The sequence below is a fragment of the Fukomys damarensis genome, unplaced genomic scaffold (assembly GCF_012274545.1).
Source record: "Fukomys damarensis isolate Sample0158 unplaced genomic scaffold, DMR_v1.0_HiC HiC_scaffold_1, whole genome shotgun sequence".
Lineage (NCBI taxonomy): Eukaryota > Metazoa > Chordata > Mammalia > Rodentia > Bathyergidae > Fukomys > Fukomys damarensis.
Window position 1 is genome coordinate 71558427 of NW_022900913.1, and position 19182 is coordinate 71577608.

The 19182-nt window shown below is 50.5% G+C and overlaps 1 protein-coding gene across 8 annotated transcripts in view; it reads left to right on the forward strand.

The window, feature by feature from the left end:
• The window catches only part of Marchf8 (membrane associated ring-CH-type finger 8), a 96152-nt gene extending 81184 nt beyond the window's left edge, over positions 1-14968 (forward strand). For 4 of the 8 annotated variants that reach the window (XM_033761941.1, XM_033761943.1, XM_033761945.1 and 1 more), the window contains 3 exons: positions 9210-9292; positions 9523-10371; positions 11463-12935. In XM_033761941.1, coding sequence (XP_033617832.1) covers positions 9210-9292; positions 9523-10371; positions 11463-12183 — 1653 coding nt within the window. In that variant the 3' untranslated portion in view covers positions 12184-12935. The other 4 variants (XM_010622490.1, XM_010622486.1, XM_010622491.1 and 1 more) reach the window with 4 other exon arrangements.
• The last annotated feature ends 4214 nt before the right edge of the window (positions 14969-19182 follow it).

A 19182-nucleotide genomic window follows, 5' to 3' on the forward strand; every position in this document is an offset into this window, starting at 1 on the left:
CACTGAAGGTGGCCACTGAAGGTGGCCCATGGGGTGCTGGGTGCACACAGTAGTAGGGCCCTGCCTTGTTCTGGAGACTGAGGCATTTCTGAAGGAAGGCACTATTCTGGGCCTCAAACAGTGCCTGCATTCAAAGCATTGAAAGAAATATGAAAAGGGCTGGGGATTTAGCTCAGTGGTACTGCTGCCTTCCTCTCAAGCACAAGATCCAGAGTTCCATCCCCAGTACCCCCCCCCAAAAGAAGAGGTGTGAAAGGAAAGTTCCTTGTACATTAAAAATCATTGGTAAACCACTGGCTTAAAATGTCAGGTCATTTCCTGGTGAGATAGATAAGTTAGGGGGAAGTAACACAACCTTCATTGCGGTATGAGTCTTGGAGATAATGTTTGCCCAGAATCATGGGCAACTCCTTCTCTGTAGCAGCCACCAAACCTGACCCTCAAACTCTGTCAAGTCCTAGTGACCTTTGGTGCTTTGGCCTTATCATCTTCAGTGGAGCATTGTTAGTAACTGCTGATGGAGTGCAGAAGCAGTAGCCTTTTCTTTTCCCATGTCTCCCTCATGCTTTCTGTGCCTGGACACTTCTGTGCCTGCTGAGGAATGGCGTATGCCTGGGGAACTCCCCAGGAGCCTCACTGTGCTGTTTTGTTTCACCGTGTGCCTATGTCACTGAGGGTGGTATACTGTGTGAAGCTGCCCAGCAGGTGTGGTGGCCTGGGGGAGGGCAAGGCCCTGTGCAGGATGACTTCCCTGAGAAGCGGTTCTTGCTTGAGCATTTGTCACATGCACCTACTGTCCTGACATTGCAGCAGATGCTCCACAACCTCAAGTGCAAAGGTCATGGAAAGAGAACGGAGCAGTGCACCCCACATCCATCCATCCTATTGGTCTCCGTTGGGAGGCTCCTCCAGCTGGGCTCAGCTCCCAGGGCTTCTGCCGGCCGTGTGTTGCTGGCCTGAGGTCACAGGTGAGAAGAGGTGGCTGTGAGCCCTCCATGTGCCCCCAGTGTCCTGTGTGTGCAGAGGGAAGCCCCTGTTGTCCTTGAGATCCAGGTGGCTCTCAGAAAAGGTGGCAGCAGGCTGGATGGTGGATATTGGGGCTGCAGGGTTGTGGGGCTCTCCGGTCTGTCTTTGAACTGACTGCTGCAGTCAATCCCTTTAGAGCGCTATAGAGGGAAACACATGAGATGTTTAAACTGCTCTGCTGTAGTGCCCACTGCTGATTGTTACTAGTAATGATGTTACTAGGTGTTGATGAGCCTCTGTGTATGGGCCAGAATCACTGAATTTATCACCTCTGCCTAATGGTTCATCCTAACCCCGAGTGGTCTCCAGTCATTATTACATATATATTTTCAGCACAGTACCCACTGCCACCTAGGTTTTCAACGGGTGGCTTTGCCCCATGTGTAAACTCCATAGACACAGAGCCAGGTCTCATTCCCCTGAGCCTCAGAGCTGGGGATCAGCAGCCCTTGTATGTGCTGTGAGGGCTTGTGGGGTGTAGGGCTGTACACTAGCCCCACATCCCTTGTGCTGCCCCCACCCTGCCAGGCCAGGCCTCTGTTCACGGATCAGATTACTAGGAAGTTGACCACATATAGGAAGTGCCCTCCACCCACAGCCAGCAGTGGAACCCGATGTTTTTCCTGCGCATCCTCAGTGCTCCTGCACTGGTAGCCTTCTGAATTCTTGCTTCAGCCGCAGTCCCTAACCCTTGGGTTCTCATCTAGCATAGTCCCCTTGCCCTCCCTGATCTAGAGGACCCAGGCCAGACCACCTTCCTCCTCACCTGCCTGTAAGCCACTTATGCCCTTCCCTCTGCAGGAGGCCTTCCCTAGCACACCCCCAAACAGGAAGTGGCTACTTCCTGTTTCTCCCTCAGGTCTCCCCATAATCTAAGGGTATTATCTTCTTTCCTTTTATAGCGCTTACACAGTTTGTAATTATACTGAGGCCTGTGTAGAAAAATCAAAAGTGGGACCAGGGATTTAGCTTAGTGGCACTGCACCTGCCTCGCAAGTATAAGGTCCTGAGTTCAATCCCTGGTACCAAAAAAAAAATAAGAATCAAAAGTGTTTCAAGGAAGGTGCACACTTGTCCCCGGGGAAAATATATGTCCTCCTGAGTGCCAGGAGAAGCTGCCTGAGCTGGAGTGACCCTGGGGATATGCTCAGACACATGCCTAGGGATGTGCCTGTGGAAGGCTGGGCATGGAACATGGCTCCACCCCACCTTTACCCATCCTCACCCATGCTTCCTGTGCTGCTCCCCAGTTGGAAGAACTTAGAATTTTGTGTCATTGTATGTGGAAGGACATATTTGGTTAGTTGTCTTTGTATAAATTTTTATGAGTGTAGGTTTGCAATAACTAGTGAATATTTTTCTCTGGGTTCTTCTCCCTTTCCACTTCCCCTCTATCCTGTCCCCACCTCCCCTCAGTCGCCTTCCCATCTCCACAGATTCTATCTCCAAATTAAGACACAATTTTTACAAAGTCATTCTTCTGGTAATCACTTAAGCTCACCCATGTCCCAATGCCACCCCATGACCCAGAGCTCTGGGGGTGAAGGGAACTTGGAGAGCTGGGGCCTGGCAGTTCACTTCCTATATCATAGTTTGGGTGGCAGGGGTGCAGTAGGATAGTGAGCTTGGGCATGGGTGAAGTGGCTATGTGCCCAGAGTGCTATGCCCCTGGCCTGGCCTCCTGCCCAGCAGGATGTGCCCTCACTGTGGCATGGAGAAAGGGTGGTTCTCGTGGCCTTATGAGGGTCACATGAGTGCAGGTTTTGTCCAGCTCTCAATTGTGCTGGACATGGTACTTCAAACTGAACAGAGAAGAGATGGGATGTCGGGGGGCAGGTGGACCTATGTAGGGTAGAAGGGCGGGCTGCTGGAGGTGGTGGGATGAGATGACAGTAGGGAAATGGTGGTCACAGTAAGGGCTGGCGGCTGTCCTGATCTCCACTGCGGGTGTTACCTCCTGGAGAACTCAGTGCCCTAAGGGCCAGTAAAAGCTTCAGGCTGTCATAGTCACCACTGTGATACCTGAGACTGAGATCTGTTGGCTACCGCAGTCTGTGAGCTCTTGGTCTGACATCCTTTGGGGACCTTTCAATTCCCCAAGGACACTGAACACATCCGCCTGATGGGACTACGTTGGGCCCTGTTGGTGGCAAGCAACTGATTGAGGGCTGGCTCTCTGCTGCCTTGTGAACTGCTCAGGGAGGCCTGTGGTACCCAGTGGATGACACTCCAGGGACCCTGCTCCTCCAGCCCTGGAAGTGGACCTGGTCCAGCAGCACAGGACCTGGAGCCTGGGCAGTGGGCCGCACCTGCCCTGTAAAAGGCAGGGTGAGGAGTTCCATAGCTTGGCAGCAGCTATGGGGGTAGGGGTGGGGTGTGCTTCCATGGTGATGTCAGAGCCAGCATCTTTAAATCTGTGCGCCTAGGTCGGTGAGTTGCTCCAGGTATAGCCAGATTGACCATGCTCAAGGAGCTCAGAACTTCACTTCTGCTCTTCTGCCTGACAGGCAGATACAAATTGCCTCAGGGCCTTGAATAGTTTAAAGTTCTTACTTCCTTGAGGCATGAATGAGTCATGGTTGAACCTGCCTAGGGCCCTCGGACCTGCATGGGGTCAAGGCTAAATTTGCACTCTGCTTCTGAATCCTGGTGGATATGTGGCTCACATGTAAGGCAGGGTGAGTGTTCCTTCATTCATACTGAAAACAAAATCCCAAAGATGAGAGACTCATTTTTATGCCACAGAGGTGAGGGGAGTGAGTTGGAGGTGTGATAGCCTCAGTTGGGGACAGCCTATTCCTTCTGTGTCTTGGCCCAGGAGGCCTGGCTTGTATTCCCACCTCCTCTGATTTTATTTGGTCTGTGCAGCAGGCCTGTGGATCTGTGACCCAGATTTTAAATGATTAAACTCTGCTCGGTGGCATGATTGGTGGCGTGGTCCCAGACCACAGTGAGGACGTTAGGGTCAAAAGCCAGTGCTTTGCCTGCACCCCAGAAGTTTCTCAAAGGACCATTCTTGGCAATGAAGATATGTTTTGGTTGCATTTGAAAAGTTAAATATTGAAAGGAGATTATAGTACTAAACAATCCCTGACATGCTGTGATTGCTGGTGGTCTGGGACTTTCCCTTGTTTACCTTCATTTTTTTCTGGTACTACGAAGTGACACCATCTTTGCTCAGAAATTGTTGCCTTCTGTGTAATTTATTGAAAGCACAAATTTTCAAGATTTCAGCTGTAGCATGGAGCCCTGCTTAGAAAAACAAGCCCTGAGAAAGTCCTTTCAGCTGCCACCCCAATCTGGCATGCTGTGACGTGCGCCCCTCATTGTGCTGGGGATATATATTGCTATTTGTGTAATTCCACCTACCTCTAAAATGCCGCAAAAGAAAAGAATTGAGCATTAGTTCCACTTGCTAAAATGCTAATGAGCTCATTTAAAATGGCAATCCTTTGGGCCTTAGCGGTGGGTATTTTGCATTCTCCTCCATGAATCCTGTATTTTGCCTGTTTGGGTATTTAATGGTCAGCTTAATTAATTGCCTTTGTGGGCACCCGTTCTTGGCACAGCCCTGCAACAAGAGTCAACATGTATTTATCAGCACAGCCCCAGAATGGCCTCTCCTTTCAGTGTCTCTCAGTTTTGAAGTTGAGTACAATTGGGTGTTTATAGAAAGGCTCTCATAATAGAGCCTTGGTTTGGACAGAGTGACTTCTGTTTGAGCAGAGAGTGTGCTGAGACGTCACTGCAGATGTGTACCCCTGTGCCAGACACCAGGCGAGTTCGTTTGCTGCTGGTGCTTGGGAGGCACAGGTCTCTGATCCATCCTGGCTTGGGGACAGTGACCAGTAGCAACCTTCTGAGCAGGAAGCACAAGTAAAAGGCGGTCTGGTGAGCAGGTTGCTGATGTGGGCTGCCAAGATGTCCTGTCCTGTGAGCTGGAACCTGGCGTCACTCCGAGGATGTGCTGTGTGTCCAGTGTGGTGGACTTTGGAATAGGGAGCTCATCTGGAATCCCATGAACACCTAGAGAGCCTTTTCTGACTGGTGGCAGAGGAAAAGGGAGAGGATTCTAGTCCAAGCAGCCAGAGGTGGGGAAGCTCCTGTGATGGGACAAACTCAGAGCTAATAGGTGGACCGGGCCTCTATGCTGAAACTGCAGGGACTGTGCTCTACCAACGTCCTGAGTATGGCAGTGAACTGTGCCCAGCACCCCAGGAGAGGGAGACCCTGAGCAGAGAAGCTGGCACACTGTGTTTGACTCCTGGCCCCTGGATTCTGTGCCATGGTGGATATATGTAGTTTTAAGCCACTAAGTTTGTGTGAATTGTGACACAGCCACAGCAATCCCAGGTAGGATACAGATGCTCCTCACATAGAGGGGAACCTCCTTGTCTTGGAGCTCCATGTGGACACCACCTTCTGCTGCTGCTCCTACGATGCCTTGTTTCCTTTGGAGAATTATTCAGCAGTGACTTGGGCTTGCAATGACCATGATCCATGGTAAGACAGTTTTCATTGAAACCTAGCTTGCTTACTCATAGGTGAAAGACCTGACTCCCTCTGAAGACTTTATCCTTACCTCACACACACTCTACCCACCTCTGTTTTACTAATTTCTGTTCCCTTTTTCAAAATGTAAGACATAACACATGTGACCAGTTTCCTGACCTGCTATCCCAGAGCAGGGAAGTTGTTGCAGTTATAGTTCTTCTAGAATCTTTCTTTCCTAGTACTGGAGAATGAACCCAGGGCCTTCACACTGAGCTACATCCTCAGCCCAGTTAAATTTTTTTTTACTTTTGAGACATGGTCTTGCTAAGTTGCCCAAGCTGAGTTCAAATTTATGATCCTCCTGCCTTAGCCTGCTAGAGTGCTAGGATTACAGGCATGAACCATGCCTTACTTTTTAAACTACCAGTTATCTGTTGTCCTGTAAGTAAACTTCTGTGTAGGAAATACTGCTCAGCTCAAGCAGTGGCAGAGCACATACATAGAGAGTCAGCTCACTCGTGCAGGCTCCTGGTCTCCTGATTTTGTGTGAATGTGCTGGTTCATCCTTTGCCCATTTCTGGGTGCAGCCAGGTGCCCCTTCTATCTGTTGATAGTCTGTTCCTCCATCCAGTAGATGTAGCTGCTGCTTCACCAGCTGCAGGGTGGCCTCAACCTGGGCTACGCAGACCCCTTTGTGCTGGCTGAGCAAGAATTCCTGAAAAGTGAACATGCCTTTGATTCTGAGACTCTTGCTGGTTTGACTTGTGGAGGTCTTACAGGTTATAAACCTGCCTGTTTGCCCACACTGCTGCCAGCTTCAGTATTATCTTATTTACTTTCTCTTGCTGGTGATGGCATCTCACTGTGGTTAATTTTGCTTTTCTCACTGTGGGTGAAGGTAAGCATCTCTTCATGTTAGGAAGGTACCTTCCCTTTTCCTCAGTTAGGTCATCAGCTTGACATCTTGAACACTGGGCCCGCTGGCCTGCTCTTCACATCCCTGAGCCTGCTGTTAACACCTAGCTCTGCTGGTGCAGGGAATGGAGTCTGCAGAGATGGAAGAGAAGGCTGTGAAGGGAGGGAGTTTCTTGCCACCCACTGGGAACTTTCACTGAGGCCGATGACTATGACTGAGGGAAGGCATTGCCTAAGGAGTGTCACCTTGGCCACTCCCAGAGCTGCAGCCTCCCACTCCAGATGGAGGAGAGGGGTACAGGACCTCAAGTATCTGTGGGAAACCTCTTCCCCACATGTTGGATGGTGAATCAGTGAGAAAGGCCTGGGAGCGTCTAGTGCAGCCACACAGATGTCTGGTGATGCCATTCCTGAGAGCTCCAGGAAGGGAACTGGGCTTGGACAGCACCCAGGAGCTTGTTGTGGCAGAATCCAGTACAACATCTTAAGGAGAAGGGATTTTCACACATTTTTTGGCCATGAGCCTCCCCCACACACACACACTCCGTATAGCTGGAAGGTCTCATTTGGGAGCCAGCAGGAGGCTCCTGGAATAGGCCTTCAGTTTTCTCGGCACACTCAGGTTTTCCCGTCAGGAACAGCCTTGCCTTCTCCCCATGGACATTAGGTCCTGTGAGATCTAACCCCATGGGAACCAGGTTCTCAGGATCAGCCGAGGTGGCACAAACTTCAGGCTGTGCTGCTTCTGCCTTCCAAGGCTGAGCGGGGGGCTTCCTTTTCCTGTGGGACAGGCTGTTTCTGGGGTCTTGTTGATAGGTCAGTAGTGTCACTGCTACTCGGGGAGGTGAACAAGGGCAAGCAAGGCAGGACACACCTTCCTCACAGCCTACCTGTGGAGAGGCCATGGCGACCTTCGCCTCTGGGCTGTGCATTCTGAGAGTGCCAAGCAGAGCTGGTCACTGTTGGACATGAAGGAGGGAGCAGGAAGCTGTTGAAGGCTTTTAGAATCAAGAAGTGTTGGGGTGGAGAGGCTGGTCTTTGGGGTGCCTCCTGCTATCTGCACCCCTGCAAGGGTCACCAGGAAAGCCACATACCAGGAGGTCTTTCGTTTTGCTCTGGGTACCTGGGTGAAGCCAGGAATGGCTGCCCCAGGGAAAAGATGGCCTATAGCTGGGCTTGCAGGACCTGATGCCACAGTGCCCTGCCACATGGCCCAGGCCCCTCTCCTCTGTTTCAGAAGTACTGATGACAGTTATTTGAGGGATGTCATTTTCATATCCCTGAATAACGTTAGATTCTTGAGAACTTTCCACCGCTAATCCCTTAACTGTAAATGCTCAATGTCCATGCGCACATGCAGTTAGAAGATACAGGTAGATTCTTCAGTGACTCAGATATGTTCTATTTACACAGTGTCAGGTGACATCAGCGTGTTAACAGGCACTTCATGGTTTAAATGTCTAACTTGGTATGAGCAGTAGGAAGCAGATTCAAGGGCCCTATGAGAGAAGGGGTTCTTGGTGGTGGCTGTGCCATTCTGACTGACCAAAGCCAATGTGCACAACTGAGAGGTGGGCAACTGTGGGCCAGGTGGGGCACCTGCACCAGGCAGCAGGGCTGGGGGAAGTGAGTCCCATGAGCTTAGTGTCCTGGGGGAGGGTGGGTGACAATGTATCAGTTGACTACAGACCCATGCATAGGAGTAGCCCCATCAGATTCTGATGCAGCTGGGAAACTGCTGTTGCCTGCTGACATCACAGCCACCCATGCTGTTGTGCAGCTCGTCACACGCATGTGGCAAGCCTGGTGTGAGCCTTTCCCTACAGGACCTATGGGAGCACAGCGCAGACTGCTGCACTGTACTGTGCGTGATGATTTCATTGATGCTTCTGCTCGCTGATGTTCAGATGTCTGCAGGACTCTGCTGGTTCTCATGGGCTGCTGCTCTATGCTTCTCATGTCCCTTGCATCACATGACCTGCCTGTGCTGTCCCGCGTGGTGCAAAGGTGTGTGTGGTGTTTGCAGAGGGACAGCTGCACACTTGATGAGTGACCCTAAGAGGGTGTGAGGTCCTGGAGCCAGAGAAAAAGGCTCTGTCGCCCCAGCCCGGGTGCCTCCTGGGTGGACTGCACAGCTGGGCCTGTGCACCCCTCCTGTCCTGTGTTGTATCTCTTGTCACTGTCTGTCCTCTTCATTCAGATCTCCTAATTTTGGCCTGTTCACCACCCCTCAGAGGCCCATTCTGTCCTGCAGGTTCTTTCTCCATGTTGTCCTAAATCTGTTTTCTTACTGTGATCTGAAGGTTGGAGCTCTTGGAAACATCTTTGGTGAGCCTTTCTGGGCCAGGGTTGAATTTGGCTACATGCCTTGTGGTCTGGTGGTATCATGTAGGGAGAGAGCTGTGACGGGAGGATTTATATAAGGCATTGATGAACACATGCAGATCAGGGAAGGAAGAACCCACAGACAGGTGTGGGCAGAGCCCCTGAGGGTGCTTGCTGTCCTGACTTCATATGGACTAATTAGCCTTAGGTGCTTAGGAAACAAATGGCCCTGCCCTACCCCTGCAGGAGTCTAGAGGGATGCCTGTGGCTCCAGGTGTCACCAGATAAGGCGCAAAGGCTGGTTGTGTTCTCCAAGACGCAAGGACCCTTGTGAAGCTCCTCCAAGCTGAGCAGGGTATAGCGGGTATTGAGTAACTCCCTGCCCACTGTTGCCCAGAAGGAGGGTTTTCCTCCCTGCTCCTCCCTGAACACTGGCTATGTCATTGCAGGCTGGGAGTCCTCCATCATCATCGGCTCTGGTGTCTGCCTTCTCTCACACTTCTGTCACGCCATCCAACCAGGACATCTGCAGGTAACACTTGGCTTCAGATGCCACTGAGGTCTGTGTGGTCCTGAATCAGCACTGTGTCTGTAGGCTCGGTTTCCTGTGTGCTGGGCGGTTCTGCCTGTGGTCTCATAGTCGGTCCAGTTTGTGTGCTGTTTGCTCAGCTACCCACACACAGGCCTCAGGCCATCACAGTGGCGGTGTCTGCTCTCTGAAATGGTCTCACTTTCTGCTTTATCCCACTGTTCTGCATGCAGTTCCAGCGCAGTGTACTCTGAGTTCTGTCACCACAGTGCTGTGCAGTCTGCTGTTTTCTTGAAAGCTCCTTCCTGCCAGAGTTCTTTGACACCAGGGCTCACTGTGACAGTTGTTTGTAAAGACACACTGCAGGTGACCAAGAGAAACCCCTCAGGTCTGGAATGGGCTGAGGCCTGGAAGCCTGCCAATAGCACCAGGGCTAGAAGAGCCCTGAAGTTCTCCAAGTCCCTGAGCGATGTGGGGGTGAAGGACCAAGACAGCCTGGATAGTGCCTGCTTTGTGGAGAGAACCAGCTCGGAGGGGAAGCTGGCTCTGCCCCAAGACCCCAGTCTCAGAACCAGCAGGTTCCTCCTCAAGGAGCAGAAAGTGCTGAACCGTGCTCCTATTGTCCACTCCAAATATGTGTGCATCCCATCCCTTGCTGTGCCCCGGCCAGCTGCCTGGGAGGTGGACACTGGCAGGAGGAGTGACCATGGACCCTCCTGGGAGGAGAAGGCAGATGGTGAGGTGACAACGTCTGGGAGCCGGCGCCTGCTTCGCTACCTGCTCTCACTGTCCCAGGGCTCAAGCACCAGCAGCCTGCACCGGTTCCATGAGCTAGAGGTCCATGCTGCCCACCTGCATGCCACCCCCTCCTCCAGTGGGCTGGCAGGGAGCATGGGCTTCTGCTCCGATGAGATGGGCGATGACGATGTCTTTGAGGATAGCACATCCACTAGGCTGAAGAGCAGGGTCCTACGGGCACCCTTGTGCTCCATGGAGAAGGACAGCGACCTGGATTGCCCCTCACCCCAGTCTGAAAGGCTGCCACCAGCCTCCCCTGTGTCTACCTCTGGGGACTCCTGCAGGTTGGTGTGCAGGGACTGTACCTGGCCAGCCCTATCTCACTGGCTTTTAATATGTGAAGTTTCCACAAAACAGCCCGAGACAGTTTAGCCGGTGTGGGCTTGTTGTCTTCTCCAGGATGCAGAGCACTGATGCCATTTAGAGAACCAGTTTTAAATGAGGAAGAAGCTACACATATTAAAGGCCAAAATGACTTGTTGCATCTAAAAATAAGTAGACTTTGCATAAAGATATTGGAAGAAAAAGATAGTTCTCTAGTCTTCCACCCTGCCGGTTGTTTCAAGCATGTGCTTTTCCCCCACCCCACCCTTGGGCCATTTGTGCTTCCTGCCCCCATTAGTGGGGAGCAGCTGCTCCCCAATTATCTCCTGTCCCCCTACCCTGTGCGCCACTCCTGGCCCTCACAGCACCTACCCTGTCCCTCAGCAACTTGTGTGGCCCCAGATTTGTTAGTAGCAGCTGAAACTTTTTTCATGGACCCAGCCAGGCGAGCTCCGGCTGCTGTGAGCACGGACATCCCTACCTGTTCCAGCTATGGAAAGAGACCTCTGTTCTCAAAAGCTGGCCTGAATTCTGTAGGGTCCTCAGCGACATACTGCTGTACTTTAAAACTAATGCCCACTTGGTGCCACTGCAACACTGTGGTGGCAAGTTTTAGGTGGAGAAGTGGGACTGCAACCTCGGCCCCCAAGAGGGGCAGGAAGGTCTGGCGTGCTGTGAGGGTGTGGGCACCTGCATGGGAAGCATGTGTCATCACTTCTTAGTTGCTGTGGTTTGGCTACACAGTTGCCTCTGACTGACGCCTGTGTCCTGGATGATGACTTCTGTTGCCTGACCTCATCCCTAGGTGGCTCTCAGTGTTGACGCTTTGCCATTTGTCACATTGCTTTCCCCTCTGTTGCTACTGCCCTTCTGACTTTACGTGTCAGTGCGGTAAGGGAGAAATTTTAGTTTCTAGTTGCTGTTTTTATTCATGTTTGTTTCTGTGCCTGTGGTCATTTCTGTACTGTTTCTCAGTTTTCTTGGGGACTGACCTCTGGGCACGGCCCCACTGGCATGGCCTTCCCACAGTGACACCATTCCTTCCCCGCAGAATCTGCCACTGCGAGGGTGATGATGAGAGCCCCCTGATCACACCGTGCCACTGCACGGGCAGCCTGCACTTTGTGCACCAGGCCTGTCTGCAGCAGTGGATCAAGAGCTCTGATGCGCGCTGCTGCGAGCTGTGCAAGTATGAGTTCGTCATGGAGACCCGGCTGAAGCCGCTGCGGAAGGTATGGAGGGCCCAGCCCACCCCAGTCCTCCCCAAGGGTGTAACTGTGCATCTGGCCACCCCCACCAGGACCGACTCTCAGAGCCCAGTGTCTTCCCCCAGCACTCAGCCTGGAACAGCACGATGTGTCCATCTACACCAGGACAAGAATTTGCTGGGGATAGGGGCAAAACTGTTCATCCAGATGCTGGTAATAATCTCTTTGTGTGCCCAGAATGGTCACATTGAAAAAAATAGAATGCCCTACCTCAGAGCATTTAATAGCCACTTGCCAGGACTCACCAGATGGAGTAGCAGCCTACGGCAAGGCCAGTGCAGTGGGTTAGAGGTGACCATGTGGGCCTCCGGAATGGGAAGAGCCCTATCTGGGCCCGAGTGGGGCAGGGCAGACATGCTTGGCTTTGGGTGGCTCTGGAAGGAGCATGGGCCCTGCAGGCAAAGTGAAGGAGTTAAGAGAAGGCAGGTGTCTATAAAGAGCTTTGCCAGCCGTGTGGGGAGGTCTGATCTCAGGGTGAGCCCTTGGCTGGGTCCTGGGGAGTAGCATGATGCAGAACAGCTTGTGTCTGGGGAGGAAGCCAGGGATCATGTTGGGGTAAGCATGCAGGAATTAGCAGTGCTGGAGAACATGAGCACAGACAGAGGCTCTGTCTCAGGAAAGATGTGAAATGTATCAGGTACCTGCTCTGGGATGGCTCTCAGGTACGAGTTTATCAGGATGATCCAGGTAATCAGCTCATCTGCATAGAACATCTGGACGTGCGCCGTGGCTGGTGTCAGCCAGAGGTTTGCAGAGTGCACACACTGTGTTCTCTTCACTTTTCTATGTTTTCTTTTGGCTGAGAAACAGTAAAAAGAAACTCCCCTACATGGAATCCGAAATGGCTCCTTGCAGAGTTGGCTTCACCAGGAACTCAGCTTGGTTTCCAACTGTGCTGCTGGGGCTGTAGAGGACCAGTGAAGGCCTCTGCATCTCACCCACCTGTCTGTGACACTTGGTGCACCTGTGAGACTTGAAATGCAGTTCTGGGTCGGGACCAAGGTCAAAGTCTTGTGTCTTTTGAGCTGCCAAGTGTTGGAGTGGGAGGAACAGGTGGCTCACTGCTGGCCTCATAATCCTGGGGTTCCAGCACACAGGGCCTTGGTAGTGCTTGGTCCCACCTGCAGCGAGTGGTTTGCAAGGACATCTGTGGGGGCTGGGCAAATTCACCCAGTTGGGGCAGTTGTTACCAAACTGTCCCACCACCCCAGGCAGCCCTGCCCTCTCACCCCAGGCTTACACTCCGCATGCTGTCTTTCCAGTGGGAAAAGCTGCAGATGTCAAGCAGTGAGCGTAGGAAGATCATGTGTTCGGTGACATTCCACATCATCGCCATCACTTGCGTAGTCTGGTCCCTGTATGTGCTCATTGACCGCACTGCCGAGGAGATCAAGCAGGGGCAGGCAACAGGTAGGTGCCTGGAGAGTGGCACAGGAGCTGCAAAGGGCTTCTCTGTGCTCCTGGAGGTGGGGGGTCTCAGAAAGTTGGTCAGAGGACGGGATCCCAGGACTTATGGTGGGAGATACTGTGGTAGCAGAGTGATTGTCAGGTTATGTCCTCTTCATTCTCCTGGCGCTGATGGCCTCTCTCCCCCTTGCAGGCATACTGGAGTGGCCCTTTTGGACTAAGTTGGTGGTCGTGGCCATTGGCTTCACTGGAGGACTTCTTTTTATGTATGTTCAGTGCAAAGTCTACCTGCAACTGTGGAAGAGACTCAAGGCCTACAATAGAGTGATCTATGTTCAAAACTGTCCAGAAACAAGCAAAAAGAATATTTTTGAAAAATCTGCAATAACAGAGCCCAAATTTGGAAATAAAGATGGACATGGACTCTGTCATTCTGACACAAACTCCTCCTCTTGCACAGATCCTGAGGATGCCGGGGCAGAGATCATCCATGTCTGACGTGTACTGGATGTCTGTGGGATGCTGAAGGATGTTGTTTACTGCCAACTGTATACCTTTCTCCTGTCCTCTAATAGAGTTGGCAGGCAATGAGCTCTGCTGGCCTCTGGATTCTCCTCAGTGATCAGAAGCCGTCCTGTGAGCAGACGGCAGGATCCCTTCTGCCTGGCTTCTCTGAGGTGGGAAGGTGGAAGGCCCTGGAAGCCACCACGAGGGGATGGCTGAGCTCTGCATGTGGTTTCCACAGGGTGAAGAATAAAATGCCAAACCTGAGGGGCAAGCTGGAGTGGGGTACAGTGAGAGACAGCCCCACCCTGCCTCAGCCGCACCCTGAGCCTGCAGCGCCTGATTTCCTGAACAAGCAGCACTTTACAAAAGAGTCTTTATTTTTTAATAATGTGTCTAGTGGGATTGACGCTAAAAAGCATCACATTTACAAATCTTTCCTTCATCACTAGTTATCTTTCACATGGAAGTAGATCTGAAACCCTCTGCCTTATTTATTCTAAAAAGGGGACCTCCTCCCTGTGGGACATGACACTAGGACAGTGTTGGTGGGAATGGTGGTGCTCAGTGATAGTGACCAGGGTCCTAAAGCCTGGAATCTGTTTCCAGGGCGACCTGTGTTTCCTCTGTCAGCACTGACAAAAGAGGCTTTGGACGGCAGAATGGGAAGAGAAGAATGAATAGTTCAGCACAGCTGAGTGTTTAAAATCATTTCCTTTGGGAGACTAGGGACAGAGGTCTCTGGCTACTGATGGTTTTGCGGGGAAAGGACAGGCCTATGCACCTCAGTGGTCCTGGTACCATCCTAGGTCTAAGTTGTTGCAGCACCCAGAGGAGACAACAGACTACCCAGGGCAACTACATCACCACCCTTACCCACCAGGCATGGCCTTAAGGGACTGGGCAGACAGGGTCCTTCAGGACCTGAGCCTGATCAGCCCACCCATCATCAAGATCCCTGTGACACCATTCATGAAACAAAACCAAAACCACCACCTCAGATGGCCTTGTCCCTTTTTTAAAAATATGCCTAAAAGTTTGTTCTCAGAGCCCAGTGTCACAGTGCCAGGCAGACAGTGAACCGGGTAGGCAGCCAGGCACGCTCTGGGCCATGCCACTGCCAGTACTGTTGCCTGCACAGCCTCCCAGCAAGGCCCTCACAAACAAGCAGGCTTGCTGCCCAGGAGGGCTGCCCTTCTGCCTGGCAGGTGCTGACCACAGCTGCCCCTGAGATCACTTGCCTTCAGCTCCCTGGCCACATCCAGCCTGTGCCTGTGCCCAAAGTGCAATTACCACGTCCCTCAGCCCGGGGACACCCAGCAGCTATAAGCTGCCCACTCAGGGGAGTGAGCCCACCAGCCTTTCCCTGACCCCCCCCCGAAACTGCCCCAAAAGTTAAGGCCTGAGTCCCTTGCAACCACCTAGCCATCCTCCAGTGGGACTTTGTGAGCCCCTCCACCTTGAGCCCCATCCACTGAGCCTGGAAAGCTCTGAAATTCCTGTAGACAGGAGTGTGTGCAGGGAGGGGCCTGGCATCCAGCAGCAAAGGTGCACTTGTGTATGTCCAGCCAGAAGCCCTCTCCCTTGTCAGGAAGGCCAGCACCATCTCCAGCCACTCTGCAAACAGAGGCCCTACATTCTCCCCCTCTCAGAGCTTTGGCCACCCCTGCCTTTTCCTTCCTGACCACAGAGTCCTGCACAATGCCCACAACAGTGGGGCCTGGCTCTGCCCATGCCTAGTGGGTGCCTTTGCCCTCTTGAGTGCCAGGGGTGTCATGTTTATCTGTGTTTTCACCTTTCTACCTGGGTCAGTGGAGGATGGCATCTGGCTCAGCCACACCAAATGCTTGGCTTGGGGGTCTCGGGGCCAGGAAGGCAGAGACTATGGTCTCAGGGTATCACTGCTGGCCCTGTCTGACTCAGCACTGCAGCCCCAGCACCATTGGCAGACTTCTGACTTTGGCTGTTGGATCCAAGCCTGTGTGGTATTTTGCCTGCTACTGTGGACACCGCTAGGCAGACACATGGGAGCTCCTGTTCCTCCTTTGAATCTGATTTTCAATATGCAACTTCTCCCTCTAGCCCAAGGAAGGACCTAAGTACAGGGAAATAGAAGCATTTATCTCTGCTCTGGAATTGTTCGAGGTGCACAGCTATCTGTGCATATTTAGATGCAGTGTTTATAAAAACTTGATTGTTAATAAAAACCAAATTTACACTGGCATGTGTAGTGTGTTTTCTAAAAGATCCTTCACATTTGGAAATTTTTCTTAGGAAATTTCTTGCATTCTAAATGTCTTACTTTTGTATCCTTTATGTATTTTCACTGTCTCTCAGCATTATCACCTTAGTAACCCTCTGTGCAGGGAGACCGTAAGTCTTGACTGCAGCAATAAAACCTTTCTTCACCAAGGAGTTTGCTGTGGGTGTTTCCCTTTGCCAGGTTCCTCTTGCTGAGACATGGGGAAGGAATGTCATTTCTTCCTGGCCCAATTTCCTTGGTCTGTTCCTCAGACCTGGTTTGTGGGGGCCAGGAGGACGTGGGGGTGAAAGGAGGCATTTCCTACAAGCAGTGGTGCTGCTGTGCCACCCGGGTATCTGCACCATGGGCCCAGACCATGCCCAGCAGAGGATGGTAAGCAGCATGGTTGCAGCAGCAGCAGCTCTGCTCTGCCAGGGTGAGTGTGCTGGCCTGTGTGGGCTTCCCCAAGGCTTGGCAGTGCTCTGTTCCTTGGGCTGGTATGCTGAGGATTGGTACCCCTGCCCTGCTCTCTCTGGCTGTGGGGCCGGGGGGAGGCTTGGAGGCTGCTCTGTGGAGTTGTGACTGTAGCCCAGTACCCAGGTGAGGCTACTCCAGGGCCTGAATCTGTCCAGGAAGGGCCAGCGGGATGTCCCTGGCTGAGGGCACCCCTGTCCTCTGAGGGTGTGGCGGTGCTTTGGGGACCTGATAAAAATTAGGACTTTGGCTGAAGAAACACCAGGTAGCTTTCTGAGCTAATGCCAGCTGGGTGATCGGGACTGTAGAGAGCCCAGTGCTGGCTCTTCTGTCATGCACTGTCCATTGAGTAAGTGTTGGTACCCGTGGCTTCCTACTGATTTCCTGCCACCTGGCAAAGGTGGAGAAGGAGTTGAGGCAATTGAACGGTACACACAGCCTAGTATTTACTGTGTGGCCCTTTCAGGAGACATTTGCCCATTGCTGTGATTTGAAGGCTGTGTGTGGGGTCTGGTTCCTAGGAGGCTCTTCGGAGGTGCTATGGGTCTCGGGATGGGGCTGGAGGGAGGCCATTGGGGTGTCCTGCTGGAGTCTTGGGACTTGGACTCTTCCTCTTGTCCTCACTCCTGTCATAGCTATCCCCTCAGTTACCTAGATTTCCTCTAGTGGTGTCATCTCAAAAATTTTATAGTTTTCTGTTTACATTTAGATCTATGGTCCATGTTGAGTGTGTGTAGGTCATACATCCATGTCTTCCTTACTGAAATATAGGAACCTGATTTATTTTGTATATTAATCTTGTATCCTGCAGCCTTGCTGCTATAGTTGCTTATACGTTTTAGCATATGTGCTGCCAAAGTGAGTTTTAGCGGTTTTTTGTTTGGGTATTTTATTTCTTCTCATGTATACTTTTTATTTCCTTTTCTTGCATATTCACTTAGTTAGGGCTTTGTAATTTTTTTCAAAATCTTATGAAGATTCTTAAGCAGAAAACATTTAAATAACAGTGTAATGAGAATACACGTGTACGCTCTGCTCTCCAAAAATATTTTCCTTTGTGTGGTTTGCTACACACCTCCATATTCATCACTATGAGCTTGTGTTTTTGCATTTCAGAGTAAATTGCAGCTGTAATATACTCCAGCCATGTTAGTCTGTCCTCAGTAACTAGAATTCTGCATTTGCCAATTGTGCTACTTGTTTTTATGTAACTGTACAGTGAAATAAATTTTTTTTTTTTTTGTACTGGGAATCAAACTCAGGAGCTAGGGCTTGCAAGGCAGGCTGTGGCACCACTGAGCTAAATCCCCAGCCTGAAATGCATAAATATTGTGTACCACCTGATTGGGTTGGATGAATATATACACTTATGTAGCCCAAACTGGTATGAAAATATAGTACATTATCTCAGTCCTGGAAATTCCTTGATGTCTCTTCTCAGCTCCACCTGCCCTCATCCCCCATTCTGAGATAAGTTTTAGCCTGTTCTAGAATTTAATTTTTAAAAAGCCTGCAGTATATGCATCTTTTGCAGAAATACACACTACCTTTTTATGGGAGCATTTTACCAGTTAGCATAATACTTTTGAGATTCATGTGTGCTGTGTGATGAGTTGGCTTGCACTTTTTCCTGTAGTATTCTGCTGTAGGCAGTGCCTCTCTTCCATGTTTTTATTGCTGCATACTTAAGCTGTTTCCAGTTTGGTGCTATCACACATACAAGTGCTAGGAGTATTTTTGTACAGATGCTTTTGTGATTGTTTTCTTCCCTCTCAGGTAAACACCTGGGAATGGAATGCCACTTCAGGGTTAGTGGGGAAGGTTAGATTTTTAGTCTTACTATTGTATATTGATACACATGTAAAATCATAAAATACAGAAACCTTATATAGCTCAGTAAGTCCACTTATACACCCACTTGTGCTGTCTTCCTATAAAGTGAATTTATATGCATTATGTGCCGTGCAACAGTGCTACAGTATTTGGTTTAAATGGGCAGGTGTAATTTGAGAGATTAAGAGGGGACAGCTGCACCACACATTCCCTTTGAGGACCTGCGTTCCCACCTTGAGTCATCTTCCAATCAGCCTGAACAATTTCCAGTAGCATTTTTAGTACTGTAGAGGAACTGGCAGTAGGTTTTCTTAATTTTATTTGAACTTTTTATTTTGTTTTCATTCTTGAAGGTTATTTTTGATGATGGCAGAATTCTGTATTGGTGGGTGTTTTTTCCCTCTCTTTTTTACTTATTTAAAAATACTATCCTGTTGTGTTTTGTTTCTGATGATGCAGATAAAGAGTTGGCCATCACTCATTTTAGTTCCTTGATATTTTCTGTGTTATTGCTTGTAAGATTTTTGTCTTTGACTTTGGTTTTAAGCAGGTTGACGCTGAAGTTTGTAGATAGTTTTCTTTCTATTCATTCCATTTGGATTTTGCTGAGTTTCTGGCAGCTTTAGATTTAGGCATTTCACCAAATTTGGGGAATATTTATTTCCTCTAACTTTTGGCCTTGCCCCCCCCCTTTACTGGGGATCAAACTCAAGACCTTGTGCTTGTGAGGCAGGCTCAGTGCCACTGAGCTAAATCCCCAGCCCTGTTTTGTTTTGTTTTGTTTTTAATCTCCCTTCTTTTGGGTCTCTGATTACATATATGATAAGGTCGTCCCATAGATTTCTGAGGCTTTATTCATTAAATTTGTTCTTTGTACTTTGGATTAAATTATTTCTATGAATTGATTGTCTTCTAGCTCATGCTCTCTCTCATCTCTGCTGCTCCTACAGCTGCTTTTCCTCAGATACTTTCAGATTTCGAGTCTCTAGGCACTTTACTCCTCATGCTCTTTCCTTGTCTTTCATAATGCAGTTTTATTGCTG